The sequence below is a fragment of the Amblyraja radiata genome, chromosome 20, assembly GCF_010909765.2.
Source record: "Amblyraja radiata isolate CabotCenter1 chromosome 20, sAmbRad1.1.pri, whole genome shotgun sequence".
NCBI lineage: Eukaryota > Metazoa > Chordata > Chondrichthyes > Rajiformes > Rajidae > Amblyraja > Amblyraja radiata.
The window spans coordinates 21,035,604-21,057,601 of NC_045975.1; the positions used below are offsets into that span (position 1 = coordinate 21,035,604).

Below are 21,998 nucleotides of genomic sequence, written 5' to 3' on the forward strand. Positions count from 1 at the left end.
GTTACGGGTCTCGACCGGAAACATCACCCATTCCTTCTCTCCAGAGATGCTGCCTGCCCCGTTGAGTAAAGGGCCTGTCCCACTTGGCCGTCACTTACGCGACAGGCCGGTAGTGACTGACGCGCGATGGTCGCGCGTGTCATCATGCGTCCGCACAGTCGTCTGGACCGTGTGACGTCATTTGAAGATAGACACAAAATGCAGGAGTAACTCAGCGGGACCGGCAGCATCTCTGGAGACAAGGAATGGATGATGTTTCGGGTCGAGACTTCTTCAGTCTGAAGAAGGGTCTCGACCCGAAACGTCAACATTGCTTCTCTCCAGAGATGCTGCCGGTCCCGCTGAGTTACTCCAACGTTTTGTGTCTATCTCCAATCGTCTTGGCCCCGCTCTGGGGGTAGGAGTGGGGGCGGATCCAGATCCGCAACGGCCGTGAGCCCCAGGCCCAGCTCGGCGATTGTTTGCCTGCTTCTGCTGCTGTTGGAGGTGAGACGTTGCGCCACGCCAGGATCTTGGGCCTGTCCCACTTTGGCCGTCAGTTACGCGACAGGCCAGTGGTGCGTGAAGATTTTGTGCAGGACGAAGTCCTCACTCCTCCACACCACTCCATGCGCCTGTCCCGCACTACCCACACGCTAGCAGGTCGCGTAAATGGCAAGGGAATGACGGCCAAGTGGGACCGGCCCTTTACTCTGGCATTTTGTGTCTATCAACTGTTATGGCTTATTCATTTGTGATCAAAGCAGCAGTATTTGGACTGAAAAATTATTACTTTTGAGAAAAATGAATTCATTTTGGCACGTTTCATAATCTGTTCAAATGCCTCATCATTCATGTACCAATGAAGTATCATCTGTGCTTTCATGTGGAAATGTAACAATAAATTTGCACACAAAGCACATAAATAGCTGTGTAATCACAGCCAGATAATCTGTTTAGTAATCTCGTTGTCACCTCCCCCCCCCCCCAGCTAACAATGCACCATTCTACACTTCCTTGATAATTATCTGCTTGATCAGTCATTTTCACTTCCTACCCTTCCATATTTCTAGCCTCCCTCTCCCCTGAGTCTCAGTCTGAAGAAGGGTCTGACCCGAAATATCACCTGTTCCTTATCTCCAGAGATGCTGTCCCGCTGAGTTACTCCAGTATTTTGTGTCTATAATCTGTTTGGGAATATTGATTGCAGACAAAATATTTGACAGAACTCTCTGGTTAATCGCTCTATTTGAAATGGTGTGAAGGATTTGACCTCGATTTTAATGCACTAAATAGATGCATTAGATGGGTTACAGCAGCAAGTGAAACCCCCTGTTATGAGGCTGCAAATTTCATTTCCACACTTTGCAGATTAGATATGGGCCACCTTGGAGTTAGGCCTGAGGTTAGAGTTGGAGGATGGCAGGTGGCCAAGAGTTGAGAGTATTTAATTGTCAAATGTACTGACAACGGAACAATGACATTCTTACTTGCAGCAGCATAACAGGCTTGTAAATGCTGACGTTAGATAACATTAAAACAAAAATCAATAAATTATTAATACCAATACTAGCGCAAAAAAGCCCAAAGTCCTTATATCAAAGACAGTCCATAGTTAAAAGTCCAATTCATATTCAAGAGCCTGATGGTTGCTGAGAAGCAGTTATTCTTGAATTTGAAGTGAAATGGCATTGTAGAAAGGGCAAACTAGATCATGTGATCTTTTTCTGTGATGAGTGAGTTTCGAAGTAGACTGTTATTTTTGGTAGCTGGTTCACTGGAATCTTGGGTCAAAAATGGTCCCAATTTACTGTAATTCAATGGGGAAAATGTGAAGCTTGATCAGGGGTTGAAGTGAGGTTGCTGCTTGAATGGAAGGTTCAGAGTAGATTTTGGATGCTCCCCTCTTTACCAGGAGATTTCTACTGTTTGCAGAGCTGCTGAATGGTTTAAATCATAGAAGGGGGTTGAAGAAGGGATTCGACCCGAAACGTTGCCTATTTCCTTCGCTCCATAGATGCTGCCTCACCCGCTGAGTTTCTCCAGCATTTTTGTCTACCTTAAATCTTAGCTAAATGGCTTGGATTGAGCTGGATGTCTTGGATGGTCTTCTTACCGAGTTCACATCACAAGATTAGAAATTGTTCAGCCAGAGCTGAACACACTTCTCGGCATCTGCATGCAATGGCATCTTGTGCGTCTTGTGCCTCTTGTACGTAGTGGTGGAAATATTGGTGGAAACGGGGCTGCGACGTGAATGCTTTTTCCTTGACCCCTCTTGAATGGTTAAATGCTTTCTTTATTATCAGGTGTACCAAGGTACAGCAAAATACTTCTGCATACAGATCAGCAAGACTATCACCATACATAAGCACCATCCCCCCCAGTACGTATAGAACAGGCCACTGAGTCCATATGCAAGATGCACCACTTTACTTCCTCTTGCAGCTGGCCACATAGGGTCATCGCAGCCATGGTCTTCAGTACAGTCGGCGATCGGTGGGCTGGAAGACCGGCTGGCAGTGCGTGGCGGGCCGAGAGGGCACTATCACTATGTTACCTGACGTCACTTTGCAGCCAGTGATAGTATTCACACCATGCCACATTCTGCAGGTACCCGAATGATTATTCTGGGACTCAAATTTGTCTTTGCATTGTCTCTTGGAATCCTTGATGGCTTTGCGAAGATCATAGCGTGCTTTCCCTCAGGATTGTTTGACATGTCTGCGGTGGGCCTGACCATCACCTGTGAATGTACCTTGCAGTTCATCCATAGTTTCTCATTGGAGAACACTCGGATTGGCTTCGTCGGCACACACTCCTCTACTTACTTGCTGATGAAGTCAGTCATGGCAGTGGTGTACTCATTCAGGTTGGCTGCAGAATCCTGAATGTTGATCAGTCCACTGACTCAAAGATTAGATAGACTAAGAGTTGGCCGGCAAAGGTGCAAACATTTCCTAGTGGCTGAGGTAAATTGGAGATTTTACTGTCATGATGGTCCTAATAAATCTAATTATCCCAATCAAATCCTACCCATCCTCCCACCTTTTCCCTCTCTACTCTGCAATGTTCTTTAACCAGCTCTTAATAATTCACGTTACAGCTGGTTCTGCACAACATGTTCTTATTTATTATGAAGATAGTTTATATATTTGTGCAGATTTTAAGTCATGTCATTTTGTTTTTCCACTCACTTTATTCTTGTGCATGGTTTTTGTATTCCAATAATATAACTTTTTTAATCATGACCTTGCTTTTCCTGTTTTTATTATATTTGAGCTTGTTTCCTATTTTTATTTTTTTTTAAATTTTTTTTTAGCCCTTGTCTTCTTCTTGCTATTTTCAATCCTTTGCCAACCTCCTGTGTATTCTTTCTGCTGAAACATTGTTCCCATCAACAAAGTTTCCTTGTTTATTTCAATGACTGTTTTGGTACGTTTCCCACATTTACCCATGAATGAATCTGCTTGACCTGTTTAGGAAGGAACTGCAGATACTGGTTTACACTGAATATAGACCCAAAATGCTGGATTAACTCAGCAGGACAGGCAGCATCTCTGGATAGAAGGAAGGGGTGGTTTCGGGTCGAGACCCTTCTTCAGTCCTTCTGCTTGATCTGTTGACGTCTCGATCAGTTTGAACACCGTTTAGGCAGCAGTCTGGGTATTAGTACTCCCGAGATGCTGATTTAAAATTTGTTTTTTAATTCCTGCAGTAGGTCCTCGCTGTCTATATCTACCTGTGCCTTTTGGTGCAGCGAGACAAACCACCTATTTCTTTTTTGTTCCTCATGGTGTCCCTTTGGCTGGCACTCATTTGGCAACTAATACTTTTATGGCTTGTTAACTATAGAATTGTCGATCGCTTGAATTTCTGTTCCACTTACCCATTCCTCATTGTCCACAGCTGCCCGTCTCTTGATTTGTATTATAGTTATCCTCTCCTTATTCTTGCCTTGGTGCTTTATTTAGGTGTTGTATAGGAGCCAATAATGTGAGTCTTCTTCCTTAACTTATGAAGTTCCAAATACCTGGCACCCTGACAATCTCAGTCTCCCCGATGAAACTGAGCTTTTCTCTGGAATGTGACTACGATTTAGATGAACTTACAAAGAAATGACAACTCCTCCCTTATTAGCCTCTCTTATTCTCTTCCATCCAATATTTTCGTTGTCAGAATGGAGTGGGAGAAAAAAAGCAACTCAATGGGTCAGGCAATACCTGTAGAGGAAATGGACAGACACTCTTTCAGGTTGGGACACTCGTCAGAATAATTGGAGTAGGGGCTGTAAAGATGGAAAGAGAGGGGCTGGTGGTGTGGGAGAGGCAAAGCCTGACAAGTGGATGCAATTGAGCGGTGGCGTTGTGGGGGAAGGAACTGACAGGTGGGTGAAGTAACCGACAAAGGCTAAAGGCGAAAAGGATATGAAAGGGTGTCAAATATAGAAAAGAGGAGTGAAATGTAAATGTGTGTGCACTGAGGTTGGGGTTGGCAGAGTGCGGCGTTACTTGAAATACCATTAGGTTGGAAGCTACCCAAGTGGAATAAGAGTTGCTGGTCCTCCAGTTTGCATGTGGCCTCTCTGGCAACGGAGGTGGCCCTCGACACAAAGCTTGGAATGGGAAGAGGAGCTCCAGCTTAATGATATGAACATTGAATTTCCCAATTTCAAATAATATCAACCCAGCCGCACCTTGGTGAGCACCTGTTTCTCACACAATTATCCCCCACCCAAGCCACCCTGCTCCTATCTCATCCACCCCTGAATCCCATATTTCCTTTTATCCCCCACTTTCCCCTCCCTCCGGCTTTTCGTTTTTACTCTTCCTCTTCATTCCTTATCTAACAAACTTTTGTCTTCTTTCGACCTCTAGCCTTCATAGCTTACTCCACCCATCTGCCAATAATCTCCCTCGCCTGTATCCTCCCCTTCACTTGCTAGGCTTTAACTTGCCCCCACATCTCTTTTCCAGCTTTCTCTCCCACCTCCCCCCCCGCCCCCCCGCCCCGGCTCCATTCAGCCTAAAGAATGATCCCCAACCTTTCAGTCCCTCCAACACTTTGTTTTTGCTTTAGATTCCAGCATCTGCAGCTTCATGTGTCTACAGGTGTGTATTCTTGTCTGTATTTGAACTGGAGGCTGGGGCGGCTCTTTGCAAATATGCAGATGCTCGTGTCATTGGAATTCAGTTGTAATTTGATGTGGTGGAACAAATATGCACAAAACATGTTGGAAAATGCCAACTTGCTTAACAGCAAATGCTTGTGCCAGTTTGTTGCATTTTTATATTTTTAGAGAAATGTGACCTTCCCAGTAGAGTTGATGGAGAGGTGATTTATGAAAGGATATTGGTTCCAGATGTTCTGGTACTTGGCAGTTATCAATCTTCAAATGACTATTTGATCATGGGGTGACCTCAATTTTATTGAACAAACAATATTTACCCCCAAATTATTGATATTTACATTTATTTTAAAATATGGGTATCATTGTTTCATTTACACTTTGTATTTCATATCCCTGCAATAGTTTCTCAAGGTATACAGCAAACACATGTTACTATGGACCTCTTTGGGTTATAGCAGACAAAACTACCAAACTTCACCGCCGCTTCCAGGCTGGAGCTACCGACCTTCACTGGGTTGCTGATGTCTGCCCACACCGCCATCCCGTCCGGCCCTTCCAGTCCGGACCTACTGCCGCCACCGCCAGCCCACACAACTTCCTCGGTTGCTTCCAGGCGACGCCTGCCACCACCACCGACCCTCGCTGCACTCCCGCCGCTCACGGGCCGTGATCACTAACACCGCTGATCCGTGCCACTCTCCCGGCTGCCACCAGGCCAGGGGCGTCAAGTCACCTGGTTTCCAGGTTCAGTACCTGGCCCAGTGTCTGAAGTGTCCCGACCCAAAACGTCAACTATCCATGTTCTACAGAGATTCTGCCTGACCTGCAGAGTTACTCCTCATGTCGTTTTGTGTATTTGAAGTTCTTTGTTTCTGCTAGTTATACAATAATGCTCTCTTACTTGGTAATCCCTTACTTGGTCGGCAATAACGGACACCATTTTTCTACCCTCTTCCCCACCACCTCCCTCCCCCCCATGGTCTGTCATATTGAGGATTTGCTATATTCTGATTTAGGAGAACAGTCATGAGTGATGCATTTTTCATAACTGACTGTTCAATAATCTGAGGCAAGGCTGGTTTATGGAGAGTAATAAGTTTTGCGAATGTAATATCATGAAAACAACACCTGCTGGGAAAATGCGGAAATTATTTGTTGTTTAATTGGTGTCCTAACCTGACTAAACCTGTTTTCTCTTTGCAGTGTTTCAGTGTACTTTTTATTCGGTGTACTTTTTGAATTCTAATCTAATAGTGTGCTTTTCTACACAATTGGGTTGCCGAGTTATCTTTTGAATCAGGCCAAGCTACAGTTCAGCTTTGAGTTCAGCAGATTTGGGTCAATGTGATATGGCAGGAGACGTACTAAATATAAAACTAAGACTGCCTGTGGGTTGAATGACATACAATACAATACAATACAATACCTTTTATTTGTCATTTGAACCTCACATGAGGTTCAAACGAAATTTGGTTTCTGCAGCCATACAAGAAAAGAACCAAGACACACACCAACACAATTTACACAAACATCCATCACAGTGAATCTCCTCCTCACTGTGATGGAAGGCAAAGTCTTGTCTCTCCCCTGCTCTCCATTCCTCTCCCGAAGTCGAGGTCAAAGCCCCCGGCTAGCAAGTCCGCGGCCACTCAAAGCCTCGGCAGGCGATGTAAGGCCCTGCCCCGGGTCTTGGTGTTGGAGCCCCCGGCGGGCGCTAGCAAGTCCGCGGCAAATTAAAGCCGTGCCGGGCGTTGTAAGGCCCCGCTCCAGGTCACTCTCAACCCCGCAATTTGCCCCGCAAAGCAGTCTCCCACCGGGGACCCGCGAGCTCCCGGTGTCACCATTCACCATTCACCGGAGTCGGGTCGCAGCAGCGCACCACCGCAGCTCTCCATGCTCCGAAGCTGGCCAGCTCCACGGAGGTAGGTCCGCAGCTCCGCAGCTCCACAGCTCCACAGGCTCCGTGACTTGAGCCTCCAGGTCGTTCCGGTTGGAGGCCGCTCCACGGCGCTAGGCCCCAACGGCAACGGAGACCCGACAGGGAAAAGGTCGGGTCTCCATGCAGGGAAGAGATTTAAAAGTTTCCCCCACCTACCCCCCACATATACACATTTAAAAACCCGCTACAAACTAAACCCTCAACAGGATAAAAAAATAAAAAATACTCAGACAGACTGCAGAGGCCGCTGTGACGTCGGCCGCGCCGCCTGACATAATTTCTTGACTGAGTGGGAGAGCAGTTCCAATGTTAATTCAACTTTGTTTCCAATTGTAATTAAGAGATCCTTGCAGAATTTCTACTTTTATGCCGATTGAAAATAAAATGCTCTTTTTGATATGTTTGTTTTGTTGCTTACCCATTTGAGTGACAATAGGTGCAGGAGTAGGCCATTCGGCCCTTTGAGCCAGCACCGCCATTCAATGTGACCATGGCTGATCATCCCCAATCAGTATCCCGTTCCTGCCTTCTCCCCATATCCCCTGACTGCTATCTTTAAGAGCCCTATCTAGCTCTCTCTTGAAAGTATCCAGAGAACTGGCCTTCACCACCCTCTGAGGCAGAGAATTCCACAGACTCACAACTCTCTCTGAGAAAAAGTATTTCCTTGTCTCCGTTCTAAATGGCATATCCCTTATTCTTAAACTGTGGCCCCTGAGTCTGGACTCCCCCAACATCGGGAACATGCTTCCTGCCCATAGCGTGTCCAAACCCTTAATAATCATATATGTTTCAATAAGATCCCTTCTCATCCTTCTAAACTCCAGAGTATACAAGCCCAGCGGTTCCATTCTCTCAGCATATGACAGTCCCGCCATCCCGGAATTAACCTTGTAAACCTACACTGCACTCCCTCAATAGCAAGAATGTCCTTCCTCAAATTAGTGGACCAAAACTGCACACAATACTCCATAAATATAATGCTTCACCAATAAATGTGTGCTACACTGCAAGAGTCATGTTACTTTTATTGATACTTTTTGCACAAAATTGTGGGAAGATGTACTAAATTAGACGCAAGTTGCTTGGGATACCCTATACATTTCAGAATCGGAATCAGAATAGTACTTTATTTGCCAAGTATGTTTTGCAACATACGAGGAATATTATTTGCCAAATCAGTCATACAAAAGCAACAGATCACCCAAAACACATTTTAACATGAACATCCACCACAGTGACTCCTACACATTCCCCACTGTGATGGAAGGCGAAATAAAGTTCAAGTCCCTTCCCTTTTGAAGGCATTGTAAAAGAAATTGTAGTTTAAGAAAGCCAATTTTGTTTTTAAAAATCTCCCTAGAAGAACAACAAAATAAATAATCAGATTAGTCATTGTTTAGAAGCTTATTGGGGTGGAAACAAAATGTGTCGGAAGTAACTGGAGATGCTGGTTTAAACTGAAGATTGACACAAAATGCTGGAGTCACTCAGCGAGTCAGTCAACATCTCTGAAGAGGAGGAATGGGTGAAGTTTCGAGTCGAGACCCTTCTTCAGACTGAAAGTGTCACGGGTAAGGGAAATGAGAGATATAGACGATGATGTGGGGCGATATACAACAATGAAAGAAAGATATGCAAAGAAATATGAGGTCTCCGCCAACCTCATCTACTGTATCTGTACAAAGTGATTTCTGATCACTTTGTATCCTTTATTCATATTTTTCACATTACTTCACAGGATTATTGATATCTGACAAGACAGTTTGAAGCATTCTGCAGTCTATCTCTGTAAATACATAATAGCATTATGAAAAGTGATCTCAGTGTTTGGCAATGCTTCACAAGCAGAATGTGCTTCAATCCCATGTCTTTTATGCTACTTCCTCCTTTGTACTTGATATTAATTTCAGTTTTCCACTGATTGGCATAATAATGCAAAATATAAGAAAATTATGAATAATATTTGAACCCCACATATGAAAAGAGCTATAATGCCATTTTTGTTTTTTGCAAAGCTAATAACTGAGAATTCTGACAGGTGTCAGGTTGTATATAGATAGTGGCAGTAGGTGCCAAATAAGGATTTGTCATGGTTTTAATCGTGGTTTGTGTTTCTTTAGGGACACCAAGTTGCTGCTATAGAATTCTGCCCTATTTGACATTAACATTAACAAACTCCTTGTTCTGTCGTATCTCTACTATATTCAGATTCGGATTAGTTTATTGTCATATACACTGGGCTGACAGCTCGCAGAGTAAACCATGTACATAGACTAATGATAAATACAACACTGAGAGGGGGTGATCGAGGTCAAGGTGATCGAGACCTAAATGTAGCACATGAGAGATGGCCTCCTCCATAGACCTATTTTTCCTGTGTACATATTGCAAAGGGATGAGATTATCTGGAAGACTTGTGTCGATATCTTTATTACCAGTCTTTCCAAAGCATTTAATTATGGTTGATGTTAGAGCTGCTGGCCGATAATCATTGAGACAGATCACTTTATTTTTCTTGGGTGCTCAGTGAGCCTTTATGAGAAGTTTAGTTTATTTAGTGTTCAACAGCAGTCATTCTTGGGATTGTGTGGACTAATTTCTCTGGTAATGCTTCAAGGAGAATGGCGTCATTTGATGCTCATCTGATGCAAATATCACTTCAGCTGCTAAATCCAGTAAATGGTCATTATCACATTTTACTCCATGGTGAGTACATTTTCAAATGCGTGGCACTAAAATAAATAAGTGCTATGTGATCTAATTTCTAAACTGATGCATACACATGCAGGTGAGACCTAAACTGGAGGGCTTAAATTCAAAATGAAAAGGAGCGAATGCTGCAAATATTCATCAGATCAGGCAGCATTTGTGAAGAGGGAAAGATTTTAAGGTTGGTGACCTGTCATCAGAGATTTAAATAGAAGATTATCGCAAATGAATTCCAGAAGTAATTTGGCTGAATCTGCTTCAGTGAGGGTCTGAAGAAGGGTTTCGGCACAAAACGTTACCTATTTCCTTCGCTCCATAGATGCTGCTGCACCCGCTGAGTTTCTCCAGCATTTTTGTGTACCTTCACAGAGGTATTGAGTGACTTGTTGAACTTGGTATCAGATGTCCTAGTGTGGAAACGACCAGATAAATGAAGGAGAAGTGAAGTTGGCTGAAGAAGGGTATGAGGAGGCTCGTCTGGAGCATAAACCCCAACATGGATCATCTTTTCTGGACGGTCTATTTTTGTGCTGTGAATGCTATGAGCAATCAAAGACTTGTGGTTTAAACTGTATTAATGTCAATGCAAGAAGCCTGACAAACAAGGCAGATGACTTGGGGGCATGGATTGGAATATAGAACTTGGATATAATAGTTTTTACAGAAACATGGGTGAGGAAGAGACAGTTCAGTGTTCCAGGGTGCAACTGCCACAGATGGTATAAAGGTGGAGCTAAGAGAGGAAGGCAGTTGTGTTTTTTGATTTGGGAGAATGTTGCTGTCGTACTAGGAGAAGATATTCCTCGGGAATCATCCAGTGAGAGTAAATGAGTGGAATTGAGAAATAAGAAGGGAGAGATCACTTGAAGGGATTGTACTAAAAGCTCCGTAATATAAAATTTGAAAAAATATTATGGGTAAAATGAGTAACGAGAGAGAGAGAAAATAGGTTCCCTTAAAGACCAGCGTCCTGTGTCTATGTGGAAGCCACAGGATGTGGGCGAGGTGTTAAATCATTATTTACCAAGTGGAAAGACATGGATGCTCGGGAACTTGGGGAAGTTAATAGTGATGAAGAGAAGCCACAATACAGAAGAGGGAGTGTTGGAGGTCTTAAAATACCGGGTTTAAAATGAAGGAAGATAACTCCCCTGATAAAGTGCATTGTATGACATCATTGCTGAGAGCTTTGTATCACAGATAGCCATGGGTGAGAGCTTTGTATCACAGATAGCCATGGGAGAGGTGCCTGGAAGAATGGATGGTGGTCAATGTTGTGCCTTTATTTAAAAAAAGCTACAGACCAATGTGGTTTAAATCAGTGGTGGGCGAGTTATTGGAGGGAATTCTGAGAACGGATCGACATGCTTTTGGGAAGGACAGGACTGATTAGGGATAGTTGGCATAGCTTCGTGCATTGAAAATCATGTTCTCACCAATTTGAGTTTTTGGAAAGATGAACATGAAGATTGTGGGCTGTGCAGTAGATGTTGTGCTGATACTGACTCCAACCAACCACGTAATGAATATCATTCATTCCGGAGGTTTTATTTTTCTGATGCCATTTAAACTTCACTTGGATTTCAATCACTTCAATGTAAAAGTAATTGGGAAAGGGGAGCATTGGAACAAAAAATTGCCCACAGTAGATATTAACTAGTATAATAATGTATGCATGTTGGTAGGTGCAATCAAAACAAGGGTCTTTTTTTTAATCATTGTTGTGTTATGAATACCACATAAAATATTATGTACTCTCAAGATCACATTTAATAGAATAATATTGCTTAAATATATAGTTATTGAACTTTGCATTTCGGAAAAGTCCCAGTTGAGAGGAAAACAGCAAAATACTGAAAATATTGGAGGTGAAAATGACTTCAGGACAGTTTGTTAGGAAAAATGAAGAAATGGTAACAGAATACGTATACAGCTGAGTGAGTATGCTTTATATGTAGACCAGATATATTGTCAGTGCAGAGGGGCTTGGAGCAAGGCCAAGTGTGCATCCAGAGTCAAGGTCTGGAATAGTACTAGGTATGCAGGCAAAGTTGGGATAATGGAAGTGTTCAGCACTAGGAACTTAAGCAGGTATGCAGTTATGATCAGGGTAAAATAGGGGGCCAGGTGTAAGGCTGGGCTCAGGGTCAGGAATGAGAGAAGGTATGCAACTGGAGTCAGGGTCAGGAGTAGTACATTTGTTGTGCAGTGAGACCCAGGTTGGTCAACATGGGCCAAGTGTTTGATTATAATCTGATTTCCATACATGAATACACTAAGATCATTCATGTGCTACACCTGTTGATCAGAGCCTAGCTCTACTGTGGAATATAATTAGGAATGTAATTTAGTCTAACCTTATTCATAGCTAATCCAATTTAAAGCATAAATATTGCATTCAAGTGTAAGTTATAAGACTCGCTACAGTATGCACCAGATTGCACAATTTCAAGCTGAAAAATGCAAAAGCTCTGTACCAATGGGAGGGGGGACACCCCCCTCCAACACCCTCTCCCCCCCCACCTCGGTCGCTATGCTACCTTGGGCTTGGCCTCTCACAATTTCTCACTCCCAACTCTCACCCACTGTTGGCAGCCCTGCAATTAGGAGCATTGTAAATCTACTCAAAGACAGTTGTATGAAGTGCCCCCATTGAATTGATTCAAATTATGAGTCAGCAGAAGTTAAATGTTATGATAGGGAAAGGAGAGGAGTGAGGAAATTATAGTCTTTGTGCCATTAATTTATTCCTAAAATAGTTGCATCATGGGTGGAGATAAATATCTCCCAGTTTAAGATTTTGTTGCTTTTTTAATTTTTTAATTTTTCTTTCCTTATTTTTCTAGAGTACTAACTTTTAGTAGTACCAGAATCTGTCTGATGTCTATCCATTAGTTTTATATTGTGAAGTATTTGTTTTACGAAGCTTTGTATTCAACATCTGATTTTTAAAATTTTTTTTAAATTTAGGAAGAAATAACTCATAACATAATAATCTTAGATAATCTTTGGATTTTTTCCCTCCGTATTTTTGTTTTTATCATCTGTGCACATCTTGTGATAGAATAATTTTGTTTGCCATTTTGTTGAACAAATTACTAAGTTTGGTGATCAGATACTAAGATAATTAATTTGATCTAATATTTTTAATGTTGATATTGATTTTAAGAGCTAAAAATACATTCTTCTCTTTGGATTCCATGATTTGATTCTGAAGTTCTTTTTATTCCATCCACTAAAATGATTTAAAAACTGTGGGTTTGTTGTAAACTGCTGTCCTGCAATTGACATTAACTGGATAACAAAAATATAAATATAGGTTATCAAAGCATTTTTCTGATTTTTTTTTTTCATTATCCATGCTCTTTTTTTACTGGCCGGATAACGTCAATTAATATTTATGTATTAATTTATTTTCTCTTGATATGTACCAAGAAGAAATCAGTTTGTAATTAATTGTTATTTTATTTGTTATTTAGCCTTATGCCAGTTCTTACAGGCTTCTAAAGGCAGAGATGGTGCTGGGCGTGTCAGTTCAAGTACAGATGAAGGTAAAATTCCTTCTGATGGTCCTATGTCATCCTTGTGACTCTAGTGACCTTTTGATCTTTTAACTTTCCAGTTCCTTCTTTTCACAGCTATGATGCTTAGCAGGTGACGGGATTGTATTCTGGGCTTCTCGCCTGGATACAGCTTTAGGTGCAGCTTTTTTTTTTCTAATTCTGTGGTGTTTTCATTAAGCATCTTACTCTTCTGGAAGGACATGGCCTCTGTGTGTGTGTTTTCTCTATCTTATGCATAAAAGCACAGCAAGCTTTCTGTACTGTATCTGACAAACAAAATCTAACAGATTATAGTACTGCTTGTAACTTCTCCTTTACTCATGTGCAATACAATAATGACTAAAAGTAAGAATTTCCCTCCCAATTGAAATATCAAAAAAAAATCTTTGTATTATTATTCATTTGTTAACCTATTTGAATTTTTGAAGAATAGTTTTTCAAAAGAGATCCTAATTCATATTCCGATCTGTTTTCTGATGAGAAGCATATTCATATTTACGAAAAAATTCATTAAACACAGTTGTGTTATGATCTTTTCATACCTTTTTCCCTACTTGAAATAATTCAAATAAGGATGAAAACTTTTTTTTTTTACTGCTATGCAAGATCCAAACCATTTTCCTTAGAAAAAAACGATGTACATTTAATGCCTTATCAATTTTGGCCTTAATCATTTACATTGTCTGATATGCAATGTTTTTGTGCTTTCTCAATCACTTTTTATGACCAGCATTTCCTGAATTCTGCTTTTATTTTTGTAGGATAACCTTATTTTGATTCATTCCGTTTATCCTTGGATTTTGGTCACTGCTGTGATGTGGTGTTCATTTCTAGGATGGAAAAACTTTTTAAACAATATATGTATGTTTTATTTTGTTTCAGGTGAAAACTATGAGCAGAGCCCATTGCGCCGAACTTTTAAATCTAAAGTGTTGGCTCACTATCCAGAAAATGTGGAATGGAACCCTTTTGACCAGGACGCTGTTGGGATGGTTAGTATGCCTGACATGTTCTGTGAAACTGGTCGATATCCAAACAAACAAAGACTTTCTTTTTCCAGAAAATGAATAGATCCACTTGTTTTTTCCTCCAGAATCCTGGGTGGCAATTGCAGAACTAGTTCATGTGGTGAATTTCAGATTTGGCTGTATCACGTGAAAGCTTGAGCTGAAAGCTGATGCTACCATGAATGAAAATGTAGCAAAATTGGAAATGGACACATCTTGTACGTCAGATTACCTCAGAGCAGGGCTGAAAGCTACATCAACTGTTATTGTGATTAGCAGTTGAAATGGAACTGAGGGGACAGATTATATGAATTAATTTCACCTGTTTTCACCTGGGACAACAGCCAACAATGACCTGTTTCCTGTATTATTGTTACTTTTTTTGAATATCTTTCAATCATTTGTTCTATATTTCTCTACATCACGGTCTATACCTCTTGTTTGTCTATCCCCTGACTTTCAGTCTGAAGAAGGGTCTCGACCCAAAACGCCACCTATTCCTTTTCTCGAGGGATGCTGTCTGACCCTCCAGCTTTTTATGTCTATCTTCGGTTTAAACCAGCATCTGCCGTTCCTTCCGACACAATTATTTTTGACATATGGATTAACACGTTATATTTAGTCCCAGTTCAAGTGTGAATTTAAATTTCTTGGTATCAAATAAGGGGACATGACTGATTTCTATGATAGATGCCCTCAGCAAATCATGTCAATTTTAAAAAGCACATTTGTAAAATTTCTAATGATTTTTTCCATTAATCACCCCGATTACTGAAGTTAGACTTGTTGCTCTGTAATTCTATTCATTTTCGAAAACTAATGGTGGATGATGACACCACTGAACAGTGGGCCAGTCAACTTCCCTGAGCCAAGCTTTGGAGATCCCGCTGGAAAGGAGTGGCATTGGAAGTGAAAATGTGAGGAATCTGTATGGGATAAAATGTTTTAAAAGTAAATCCAAGCGTTTTTCTCCTTCAAAGTTTAATTCGCTCTCCTGTTTATATAATGAAATATCGATTGACTTTGAACGTAGGTCTGGCTGAAAGAGGGGCTCCTTATTGGCCTGTCCCACTTATTTTTGGAGGATATCCTTATTTTGATTCATTCCGTACACACACACACACACACACACTTACACTTACACTTACACTTACACTTACACACACACTTTTACTTACTTACTTACTTTACGAAGCCACAGATACACAGCTGTGAAGCTCGGCGGACATTTAACATTGCCAGTCCGTTATCCTTGGTTCTTGCTACTCTCCATGGCGGCTTCATTCTAGTCACCACTGTTGAACATGTTGAAAAAACATAATAAGGCCGCAAATAATTCCCAGAATGCGGGAACTCCTCACGACCATGAAGGTGACTCCCAGGCGACCGCCCGCAAACATGTGGCGACTGCATAGTCTCCTGCAGTCGCCCGAAAAGTCGCCTAAGTGGGACAGGCCCATAAGGCAGAACAAAAATAATAATTTGTCCTCACTTGAGGATTTTTTTTTGTTGCTATTTTTTTGTTTTTCTATTGCAGGTTCAGTACTGTATCAGCTCCTATTGGTTCAGTTTTCTCTCTTTGAAACGTCATCAAGTGTTCAGCACAGAAATGGCTTCTTCGGCGCACCTTGTTTATGCTATCTACGCCAGTCCCATTTGGCCCATTTCCCCCAATGTCTTTCCTATGCAAGTGCCTGTTCAAACACCTCTTAAACATTGTCATTGTATCAGCAATGTCCTGCAAGTTGACCTACGTTGAATGGAACAGCTTGGGGCAATTGTGCTAGAAAAATAAGGAAAATGTGTGATTCGAATTTAAGCAACTTAATTCAAAACAATTTTAACCTCAATTTTTAATTTTCTATTGTTAATACTTTTTTTTAATAAAAAAAATGTTTGTTCCCTTAAAAAATTATTGTTTTTACCAGCAATAATTTTGATTGAGCAATGGATAATATCTTGCTGATGGACATTTAATTTTGGAAAGTGTTTGAAATACTAATTTATATATTTTATTTTATTGTCAATATTTTGTCTATATTTTGTTGTCAATGCAAATGAATGGTGTTTGTCTTTCAGAACTCTTTGTAGCTTAACAACATAACAGCTTAAGCTCTTTCTAGCTTAATGACATACTTCCTAGTGTAGGTTGACCAAAACTGAACACAGTTATCCAAATGTGGCCTCAAGAATGTCTTGTGCAACTGTAACATAATGTCCTAATTTACCAAAGTCTTCTTTACCACCCTATCCACCTGCGATGACACTTTCAGGAATCTATGTATCTATATTTATTGATCACTGTGCTCTCTGACAGTCCCCCAGGGCCCGACCATTCACAGTGCACATCCTGTCCAGGTTTGACTTCCCAAAACACAACACCTCCACTTATCTGCATTAAAGTCCATTAGCCATTCCTCACTTTGGTTGCCCAGCCGATCAAGATCCTGCTGTAATTTTTGATAACCATCTGCACTTTACAAACCCACTTTACTGTTATCTGCAAACTTATTAATCACGCCTAGTACATTCTCATACAAATTGTTGATATAAACGAGGAACTGCCATGTGCCCAGCACTGATCCCCGAAGCACACCACTAGTCACAGGCCTCCAGTATGTAAAACAGCCTTCCACCACCACCCTCCACTTCATTCCATGAAGCCAGTTCAGTATCCGTAGCTAGTTCTCTCTGGATCCGATGGAATCTAGATATCCAGAGCAGCCTACCATGCAAAACCTTATCAACGGCCTTGCTGAAGTCCATATGGACAGTGTCTCTGGCCTTGCCTCCATCACTCTTTTTGGTACTTTTTCAAAGAACTCAAATTCATAAACACAATTTCCCACTTGCATTTACAAAGATGTTGTCAGGACTTGATAGCCTGAGCTATAGGGAGAGATTGGGCAGGCTAGGACTTTATTCCTTGGAGCGCAGGAGGACGAGGGGTGATCTAATAAAGATGTATAAGACCATGAGGACAATAGATAGGGTAGATGCACAGGGTCTTTGATCCAGAGTGGGAGAATCAAGGACTAGGGGATATGGGTTTAAGGTGAGAGGGGAAAGATTTAATGGGAATCAATTTAATCAGAAATCTGTGGAACCTAATTTGAAAGCCTTTGGTTTAAAGTAAGTGTTCCTATTAAAGTGCATATAACTCTAATATTTGTCTTTTTTGTTCAAGCTCTGCATGCCCAAAGGCCTATCCTTTAAAACGCAATCTGATAACCGAGGTCCACAGTTCCATTCGTTTATCATCACACGTGAAGATGGTTCTCGCACTTATGGATTTGCCCTCACCTTTTATGAAGAGGTGGCAAGTAAACAAATCTGCAGTGCAATGCAAACACTGTATCACATGCATAATGCAGATCAATACGACATCCTTCATACCTCATCTACAATCTGCATAAACTCCTCTGAGAATATCTCTGACAATTGCAGCGACTTATCTACCGGAGTGACAAAGCTACAACGTTTTAACTCCTACGACATTAGCAAGGATACGCTGTATGTCTCAAAATGCATTTGCTTGATTGCACCCCTTCCTTTCATGCACGCCTGTAAGAAGGTTCTTGAGCAACTCCATCAAGCTGTGACTTCTCCGAAACCACCTCCGCTGCCACTGGAAAGTTATGTTTACAATATCCTCTATGAAGTGCCGCTGCCACCAGCAGGAAGATCTTTAAAATTTCTGGGTGTTTATGGCCCAATTATTTGCCAAAGGCCAGGCACCAATGAGTTACCACTATTTGACTTTCCAATTCATGAAATGTTTGAACTCTTGGGCCTGGAAAATATTCTCCAACTCTTCACCTGTGCATTGCTGGAGATACAAATCCTGCTCTACTCCCAACGTAAGTCTGGCGCTTTAAGAAATTATTTTACACTTTATAGAAGTATGAGTGACAACTACAAGAGATTTCAAGGATTGTGATCCAATTTAGATCCTCGTATAAATGTTAAAATAAAGAAGAAAAAACGGCAGCAAATTGCTGGGTACTTAAGAGGATTTAACATGGATAAAATGGGATAAAATTAACTGGTGAAATCTTTTGAATGATCAGATGCAGATGTGTTATTTAAGATTTTATTTTTGGGAGAAAACCCTTTTCAATATTTCCTGTGATGAATGTTTCTGGAAATTAATAGCACTGTACAGTGCACATTCTTCCAGATCTTCTCACTAGCTTGTTTTTGTGGCTTTTGGATGGTTTTGAACCCAAAATGTGTTCTTACATTTTGTCATCATCCAATTTATTGGGAGCTCTGGTCCCCACCTAATTAATTTAACACCTAATATATCCAACAACCTAATATATCCAACCTAAACTCTTCCTCTTCTTTTGATAGTACGTTCACCTAGAACTTGCACTTGAGCCTACAATTCTGTCACACTCTGGATTGATCTGCGGATTGTCAATTGTCCCATTCTCATTGACCACGGCTGCTTTTTCCCATTTCATCTTTATCTTTTTTTTAAACTTCTCAATGGTGATTTTCAACCTCACTAATCTATCTCCCTTGGGTATGGCAACACCGTTTCTCCCCTCTTGGTACTGTTCTTCGACTGACCAAACATCAGCTGGCCAAATAAGCATTACACGAGCTGAATTCTTTGAGAGCATTGAATGCATGGTTATAATATTAAATATCCCAGCAAACACGGTGCCTCAGGAAGGCCATCAGCATTCATAAAGACTCCTCACACCCTTGCTGGGTGTGAGGAGTATGTTCGAACTTCTACCATCCGGCAGACGTTACAAGGCCTTCTATGCCCGCACCTCCAGACTTAGGAACAGCTTCATCCCCAGAGCTATAGCTGCTCTGAACCGGTCCTACTGAGTGCTCCCCCCATGAACTGTCTCCCTCGGATAGTCACGTCGCACATTGAATCGGCACAGACCTATTTGCACTTTATACTGCTTTAACTTTTTTAAAATCTTGTATCTCTGGGTGTCTAAATGTTTAGCTAATTAAGTTATTGCATCGGATGGAAGTTGCATTCCAAATCTCGTTGTACCTCTGTGCAATGACAATAAAGATATTATTCTTATTAAATTAAAAGCCTGTGATTTTAAGAGGTTTGCTAGTGCCAAAGTACAAATTTTAGCAAATATTTAACAATTTGAGTAAGTGGCAGGTATTATAATGAATAAACAACATCAAGAGTTTTATATATCACATGCTTTATTATCATTCAAATTACAAATGAGATTGTTGTATATTAATATAATTTTCAGACTAACTCTGAAGGAGCCTAACCCAAATGGTCGCCTATCCATTCCCTCCAAAGATGTTGTATGACCTGTTGAATTACTCCAGCACTTTGTGTTTTGTTCAAGATTCCAACATCCATAGTTCTTATATTTCCCTAAAAAGCTGACATGCTAATGTCATATAGGCCCCCAATATGACATTATTGAACATAATTGCATTTGTTCAGGCAATTACGAACATGCCAGGATTATTGTTATTTATGAGGTTATACATTTTGGAAAGTGAGGTAGGCATTGGTAATGTTCAGTGATGAGATTCGTGTATAGCTGCTGGGTTGGAAATTTGAAATGTATAGTGCCTGTTTAAAAAAAATTATTGTGTAATAGGTTTGCTAGTACAGAATTGATCATCAATTTCATTGGGAATTTCTGTATCGGAGATAACTGTCTATTATGTTTGTGACATGTTTATCCACCATGACATGCAACAAGGATAAATCAGCAGCACCTCACAGATATCACTACTGCAATGTTAAGGAAAGCATATGGGCTGAAAAAATTGAATGGGGCTCATTTTTTTAAAATAAGCATGATTTAACAGGAAGAATGTCCTGTCTGATTGGAAGTCCCTAAGGGCAGATAAGGGCAGTCCTTAAGATTTTGATGATTACATCATTCAAAACCAACGTGGGATTTTCATGATTGCAGATATTGCATTCAATGTCTTTGCTTTCTTTATAGCTGCCTGATTAGTCCAATTGTGTTTTCCCAGCCACCTTTCGCATTTCTCCTTATTCAGGCCTACTCAAATCTGGTTTAACAGCATTTGGATATTGGACATCATGTTTGCAATTACCATGTAGTTTTTGAAATTGCTTATCCGAGTATGAAATTGCTTGTGTGTCACCATGGCAAGACCTGGGATTACTGATGTCTCTGTAGATGACGTAATTGTTTTCTATGAGGAACTGGCTTGAATTCCTGCCATATTCTCATTTTAATGTTTGTTTCTGAGTGCAATAAAATTTCTCAGCAATTTTCTGTACACCGTGGATCTTCTGCTTGAGGTCAAATCTATCCTTTTCTGAGCTTTTAGTTTAGAGATACAGTGCAGAAACAAGCCCTCCGGCCCACCGAGTCCGTGCCGACCAGCGATCACCCAATTTTCCCAAAGCCAAATAACCTACAAACTTGTATGTCTTTGTAGTGTGGGAGGAAACCGGAGAACCCGGAGAAAACCCACGCAGTCATAGACAGTGCCCATAATCAGGATCAAACCCAGGTCCCTGATGCTGTAAGGCAGCAACTGTACCACTGTGCCACCGTGCCGCCCTGGGTTGCTTAACTGTCATCTTGCTTAATTTCAGACAAGTTATACACTTGTGTTGCATCTTTTGCTATTTTCACAATGCAGAGGCAGTCTTGGTTGACTCCCAGAGCAATTTCCAAGAACCTAATTTCCCACTTAAGGGCCTGTCCCACTTGGGCAATCTAATTGGCGAATTCTGGCGAGTTTGCCCTCGACTCATACTCACAGCATGGTCGCCGGAGGTCTTCATAACTCTCCTTCATGCTCCGCGTACTCGAGGTCTCACCTAGGTCGCAGCGTTGTTTTCAATATGATAAAAAATGCCCGCAAGTAAAAAATGGTCGCCATGGAAAAAATCTATACTTTTTTTAGTCGTAGGCGTGGTCGTAGTAGGTCGCAATGTTACTCGTAGGTAGTCGTAGATGGTCTTCATCATAGTCGAGGGGAGGTCGAAGGAGGTCGTCGTCACTCTCCACTATTCGGTGTTAGCCGTAGCTGGTCTTCGACATAGTCGAAGGAGGTCTTTTACATAGTCGAAGGAGGTCTTCAACATGTCATTTTTTAAAAACTCTTCTATACTCGCCAATTAGGTCGCCCAAGTGGGACAGCCCCTTTAGTCTTCAGTGATATTCTTTCTCGCATGCCCATCAATGCCTTTCTGCACACCTGGATTTTCTTGGTTATCTTCTGCATAAACAAATCTAGGGTTGCTAGTTGCCAGGGATGATTTATAGTTGCCTACTAACCAGCACATTTTAGGCATTTGGGAAGAAATTAGCATTAGAAGAAACCCATATGGTCATGGTGAGAATATGCAAACTCCACACAAGCTGAAATCGAGATTGAAAGCGAACCTGGTTCCTGAGAGCTGTGAAGTCCAGCGATTAACAGCAATAACCGTTCAGTTAAGGTAACAATTGTGAAGTGAGAGAACGTTAATGTTCTGACCAATTATCTCTTATGGGTAATTGGTACATGGCCAGTTGGTTATAACCAAAGGTATAAATCGATATGGAGTTAGGCCACAAGTGAGTCATAGTCTTGTTGAATATAGGAAGAGGTGAGAGAGAGGTTAAAGAGTTTATTCATGTTCCACTGCTTCTACAGAATTAAATTAATGATCAAAGTTTACAGTT

General features: G+C 41.2%; 1 protein-coding gene across 7 annotated transcripts in view; it reads left to right on the forward strand.

Moving 5' to 3' along the window:
- dennd5a (DENN domain containing 5A) overlaps positions 1 to 21,998 on the forward strand; it is a 90,565-nt gene that overhangs the window by 14,528 nt on the left and 54,039 nt on the right. For 4 of the 7 annotated variants that reach the window (XM_033038969.1, XM_033038971.1, XM_033038970.1 and 1 more), the window contains exons 2-4: positions 13,241 to 13,312; positions 14,207 to 14,316; positions 17,519 to 18,191. In XM_033038969.1, the coding sequence (XP_032894860.1) occupies positions 13,241 to 13,312; positions 14,207 to 14,316; positions 17,519 to 18,191 (855 nt within the window). The remainder of the gene's footprint in view (positions 1 to 13,240; positions 13,313 to 14,206; positions 14,317 to 17,518; positions 18,192 to 21,998) is intronic. The other 3 variants (XM_033038972.1, XM_033038974.1, XM_033038975.1) reach the window with 1 other exon arrangement.